This window comes from Bubalus kerabau, chromosome 19, assembly GCF_029407905.1.
Source record: "Bubalus kerabau isolate K-KA32 ecotype Philippines breed swamp buffalo chromosome 19, PCC_UOA_SB_1v2, whole genome shotgun sequence".
Classification (NCBI taxonomy): Eukaryota; Metazoa; Chordata; class Mammalia; order Artiodactyla; family Bovidae; genus Bubalus; species Bubalus kerabau.
The window spans coordinates 31,787,475-31,793,803 of record NC_073642.1 but is presented as its reverse complement, the minus strand read 5'-3'; the positions used below and the strand labels follow the sequence as shown (position 1 = coordinate 31,793,803).

The window sequence follows — 6,329 nt, the reverse complement described above, 5'->3', positions numbered from 1 at the left end:
AAGTCTTTCATGAATTCTTGGAGTGAGACTAGAAAGTGTTTTATCAATCTTTACAGTCCCGATGTCAGTTAACAACAGCATGAGTCTGATTTTTGAACAGATAGTATATGCTTTTAAAAGTGTGAAAATCAATACCTTTATTCAACACCGTGTAGCCCTCAAGTTCTGAACGTGTAAATCAGCTTACAGAGTACCTACCATTGCTGTGAAACCACGCCCCAAACAGCATTAGTTCCCTGCCTATAGCATCAGATTCACCTGGGAAATACTCGGCTTGGCGCGTTCTCGGTCCCCACCGCAGGCTTACTATGCGGGCTGGGGCCCAGCAGTCGGAGTTTTAGCTTTACTGTGATTTAAATTTACCCCTGATGCAAGTTCAAGTTGAGAACCACAGACAGAAAAATGTAAGCACAGCAGATACTGCTGTCTCCCCAGAGAACACCCACTCCTCCTGTAGCTTCCTTGCTGACAAGGCCCTGGTCTGGTGCCCAGCTTTTGGCTGGTAAATGTGATAAGTCTAAAAAAAGCAGGTCTCAAACATTTTGACTTCAGGACTGCTTCACATTCTTAAATACTGACAACGCCAAAGAACTTATTTACGTGGTATATTTACGTGGTATATTTATCATACTAATTCACTTAAAATAGTTCATCACACAGAGTAACTTATGAAAAAATAACCTTACCAGATCTCCACCCCACTCCCCAATATTGCATAGAGTAGCATCTTTACATCTTATAAACCTAGTTAGTATTAGACAGCTGGATCTGCTTCTGAATTCAGTCTGTTCAATATCATGTCTATCACATCATGTAGCCTCTGGAAAACGCCACTGTACACTTGGGAGAGAATGAGAGTGAAAATATCAAATAATGGTTTAGTGTTGCTTTGACCTTGAACACCTCCTAAAAGGGTCTCAGGAGTCTCCAGAGTTCTCCAACAAATTATACCTTGAAAACCACTGATCCAAACTAATCATGATAGTTTTATTCTTTTGACCAGCCATTAATTTAGGGGTAGACAAATGCTCTAGTTCTAGGCCCAGAAAAAGTTGTGTTTTTTTGGGAGGGGGGTAGGGGGACCTCTAAAGACTTTCTCACTTCCTAAGGAGACACTAGACCACAAGGCCATTATCTACCTCTGGATGGATTTTTAAGGTGGCTGCACATTCAAGTCTATCCAAAGATGAAACCAACACAGAAAGATCTCAAAGCAGCAGAGGTACTATGCCTGGAGTTTTCCTACCTCTGTACTTCTTGTATGTGAGAAATTGACAATTGTGTGAAGAGGCTATGGGTACACTGAACAGGGAACAGATTACTGTACCTTGGGGAATTAGGAAAGCGATGCAGAAAGTAGCACCTGAATTTATATTAAACAATCAGTGTGGGCAAGGGAAGAGGTTGAGGAAACCCTGAGTATGCCAAGTGTATACACACCAATTCTGGGTTCTCCAGCTTTCTCTTGTGAAATCAATCTACCTTAAGCCTCTCCTCACCCCATCCCACCATATATGATCCTATTCCAGAAACCCAACAGAGCCTATAGAAACTCAAAGAGTATCTGTTACAAAAGGAAAGTGAAAGAGGTTATTTTTTAAATGGTTCTTTATTCATAAACTTGATGCAAGTTTACAAAATTTACTGTACATTGCCAAATAAATCTGCAATGAAAAATAAAGTCCAAACCCCCCCCAAACCAAAAACCAAAGCATGCCAAATGTGCAGCTGTCAATCTGCTAGCCATCAGGATATTAAAGAATTCAATAATGTATTCAAGATTTAGCCTTAGGTTTAAGGAACTTTAATGCTTTAAAGAATTTTGCCTTGTCACTTGTTATCTGAGCAACTGGCAATCCGAATTGTATACAAATTAACCAAGTGAACAAGAATGCCAGAAAATCTTTTTCCACTATCCTCTTAACCAAAATAGGAAAAAAAAAAAAAGGAAGAAGAAGAAGAAAAGAAGGAAAAGAAATTAAACACAATAATGCAGAAGTGCCAAGTCTTTCAGATGTGGTTTACAAAGTTAAAAACTGAGTCTTAAAGCATAAGACACACTTTTGAACTTTGTAACTGGTTTGTGCAGAAAAAAATGTGCTTCTGGGTTTCTTTTTAAAAGTGCTTAATAACTAGAGTTTACTTTTAAGTCAAATTTGGGTATATTAAAAAAAAAAATCTATTACCAACCCAACAGGACTAATTCAGGTAAGGCAATAAAATGGAGAGTACACTGATTTGAGTCTAGATTTTATAAAAGAATTAATATATGTAGAATTCCTATTAGTCTTTCAATGTAAAAGCCATTATTATGACTATAGAAAAAATTTAAGTCTCCAAATTAGATACTTTTTGTACTTAACTGCAGTTTTGTTCAAGAAGTCTTTGTGCCAATCACTTTATAAGATTATTAGTTTACAACTGATTGCAACATCCCGTTAATAAAATGGAAACGTAGAATGACTTAGTATTTTAAATAATTCAAGCTCTATACTTCAAGCTCTTCTTCATAAGAAATATTGAACCAACAAGAAGCAGATTCAGCTCAGCAAGACTCTGATGCCCCAGTGGAAATTACTACGTACAAGCTGAATTGACACAGCCTTGCTTTGCTCTGCCTAAAAAGTTCAACTCAATTAAGAGCAAATCTTCGGGAGATAGTTCAGATCTTCATAGCCATTAAAAAAAAAAAAAGTTTAACAGTTTAACAAGTACATTTCCTGTCATTATTTTGGCAATATCATAAAATAGTTTTAACCTGAAAAAGCTACTGTGATTCAGAACACCTTAAATTTTCTAAACCAATATTAAACATTGATTAAACTTTATTGGCTTTAATGGAACAATATATTGTAAATCCTCATAACACACGAGCTCAAAAATGGGAAATTTGCCCTCAAGTCATAACTTCAGTAACCTGATGCTGACTTGTCTGCTTAAGACATTTCACCTTTAAGAGAGAGATGATTAGGAGTGGCCAGTATGTGTATTTATCAGAAAAAATACAGTAAAGGCCCCACTGCTCAGTCCAAGATACCTAAAATGAGAAAAATGGAAAGGCTGTAACTTATACTGGATCAGTTGACAGATTATCCACTAAAATATCTATTAGCTAACATCTTCGGTACTGCTGTTATAGGGGCACTCAAAGCTTATGTCTGCATGTTGGAAAGATTTTCTTTAAAGCAACACTGGTCCAAGCATACAAAGTCAACACATTTAGCCATCTTCCTTTGGAGGGGTGTACCAGCCTGAAAAAGAATGGGAAAAAAAAAGTTAACATATTTTAATTCTTAAACCAGCTAGGAGAAGCGAAGGCAATGGCAACCCACTCCAGTATTCTTTGCCTGGAGAATCCCATGGATGGAGGAGCCTGGGAGGCTGCAGTCCATGGGGTCGCTAAGAGTCGGACACGACTGAGCGACTTCACTTTCGCTTTTCACTTTCATGCATTGGAGAAGGAAATGGCAGCCCACTCTAGTATTCTTGCCTGGAGAATCCCAGGGACAGAGGAGCCTGGTGGGTGCCGTCCACGGGGTCACACAGAGTCAGACACGACTGACGTGACTTAGCAGCAGCAGCAGATACTTTCTCTACCCATAATTTTCTACTCATAATTTCCCTGTTTAAACCTTCTTGTAAAAATTAAGCTTATACTTGGGTTGGTAACACAACATTCTGATATATTCACAAGTTATTTTCTATGAATAAACTGTACTTGAATTTTCAAGGTGAGATTTCTGTATTAATGGCATTTCTACCTAAAGAGAAGAGTGTGGACTATTAGACAACAAGCTAAGTTTTATATAGGAAACTGAACTAAAAATAACTGTCCCCCAAACAAAATCCTGGTATTTGCGAGTACGAGGGACTGTCATCAGTGCAGTGATGTCATTTTGCCAGTGAGGGTGCCATCTCAGCAGGTGCCCTGATTCAGTGACTAAGCCCAAGATCAGATTTAGCAGCAGCAGGTTAACCAGAATCCATCTCCTGAATCTGAATCTATTGCTCTTTCTTCAAAGCTAATTATACACAAACTTCCACATTTTTGAATGCTGACTATAATGTCTAATTTAACAAAAATACGAGATAAGAAAAACGTGTTTCTATGCTCAACAACAAGATAAGCTCTCTCTAAAAAGGCAAATGAGACTGAGACAAAGTATTGTTTGGTACGAAGCTGCCCTTCCAACAGTATAAATATACCAAGATTTGTGGAGTGTCCACGTGCTTAATAAAGGAGCATGTAGGCATCTTTGGGTCTATTATTTTATCGTGCTAGGGATGATTATTATGAAAAGCCAGCTTTGTCCTCAAATTTTATCATTTTCCTCTTCAGAAGCTTGAAAATTGTTTTGAATACTATTCTTTCAAAAGTAAGCAGTCACTGCAAAAGCGACACGTTTGCTCTATCACTTAAATGAAAGTGAGCACACACAAAACACAAATATGAAGTCACAAGCTACCACATTCTAACTAAAGAACACTTTACTGTAGATACTCTTGAAGAAAAACTACTTCCTATCAATTAACCTCCTCTGCACAAAAATGCATCCATTCCACTACCCCAGCTACCTTGAATATCAGCACACTTGGTTATTAAGTGCTGCACACACACACACACACATAGCTTATCTCCTTCCTCACATTTGGCAAGACAGACATCATACCAACTTTAGAGATGAGAGAACTGAGGCTGAGAGGTAATGGGACTTGCTCAGGGCCCCAGAGCTAGTGAGTGACGCAAATGGCACCTGGTAATAGGTCCTGACTCCAAGTCTACTTCTTGGTCATCTCACTATTAGAGACAAAAACTCCAAACATGCCTTGTGAATACAAGAAAAATTGAAAATAAGTCCAATAAACTTTTGAAAGATATTTTTTTTTAATTTACAATTCAAATATTTTTAAGTGTAGACTGAAGTTAGAACTTTTTTACTTGAATAAATAAATCTGCACAATTGTCAAAAAGCATTAAGTGGTCTGAAAATGGTTCAGCAACTTGTTCATGATCCTGATTGCACTTACTCAGTATTAACAGCAAGAACTCCACCTTTAGAATTGCCTTTAACTCAGTTCCTATCCCAGTATCACACATTTCAAGTGAGTAAAGTGATTCATTCATCAATCTACTCAAAAATGTTTGACTCAGAGATTCCCAGGCCAAGTATTTAGGATACAAAGATTTTGAATGAAGCACAGTATGTGTATCCTCAAGTTAAATTTTTTCACTCTGGTAACCATACTTTGTAAGAAATTAAAGCAAAAACAGAAGAATAAAACAAAATAAGTAAACAGTACATTATGTAAAATTTCACATATGGCAATAAATACTTATTGAAGTAAACATACCATTTTTCTCATGTATCTGTACAATGGAATTATAAGATTGCTGGGCTCTTGCTAGATTATATTGATTCTGAAAGAGAATTATACATTTTATATCAAAACTGTAAGTAGATGAAAATCATTACAAATAATTGATGGATTATTTGCATCACTGCTGTACTTAACACAAGAAACCAAGTATTTCCATTTCAAAAATAAACTTCCCAATTTCATTATTCCCAACTATTTTAGAGGGATAACAAAACCAAAATTGTTTTCTAATAAAGATCTACAAAATTCACAGTTCATTTTCTAAGTCCTCCTGCCACTGCACAAGTACAAGGCTTTATGAATAAAGTTAAAGGATGTTGTTTGGATGCAAGGAGAATGTACATGTACATATATATGTGTGTGTGTGTGTGTGTGTATATATATGTATGTATAACAAGCACTGCTGTAGAGCAGAAATTAAGACATTATAAATCAACTGTTACTTCAAAAAAGAAAAAAACATTTGTATCTAGAAATATAAAATTATAAATGTCCACTGACAGAAAACTCTTCCTTGTAACTTCCATCAAAAAACAAAAAAAGAAAGAAACTACAAAATACTGCCTTCAGGTAAGGAAACATGAGGTTTTAAGGCCTATACATATGGATAACAATTTGGGTTAAACACGTGAAGAATGCCCGTAAGTGATATCAAGTCACACTACTAAAGGAGTCTTCTTTTGTTAACCTCTACAGATTAGAATGTCTTCTAAGGGACCAAGTTTAGGATTGATTTTATTAATTTTATCCCCATAAGTACAACTTGCCTACATCTTAACTTCCAATTCTCCATCGTGGAGAATTATCATAAGCATTCTCTATAGTGGTTCACATCTATTATGTTATGTCACATAATTTTTTAATAAATTCATAGCATAAGAATGTGTATAAACACATTCCAAATGACAGCTTTCATTCCTACCTGGCCTGCTACCACCCAGTTCCTCCTC

The 6,329-nt window shown here is 36.5% G+C and overlaps 1 protein-coding gene across 1 annotated transcript in view; it reads right to left on the bottom strand.

Annotated features, from left to right (window-relative positions):
* Positions 1-1,590: 1,590 nt before the first annotated feature.
* Positions 1,591-6,329, bottom strand: part of UBE2Q2 (ubiquitin conjugating enzyme E2 Q2) — a 65,488-nt gene continuing 60,749 nt past the window's right edge. Inside the window, exons 12-13 of the mRNA XM_055556795.1 lie at positions 5,353-5,419; positions 1,591-3,251 (exon numbers count right to left, since the gene is read on the bottom strand). Coding sequence (XP_055412770.1) covers positions 3,220-3,251; positions 5,353-5,419 — 99 coding nt within the window. The 3' untranslated portion in view covers positions 1,591-3,219. The remainder of the gene's footprint in view (positions 3,252-5,352; positions 5,420-6,329) is intronic.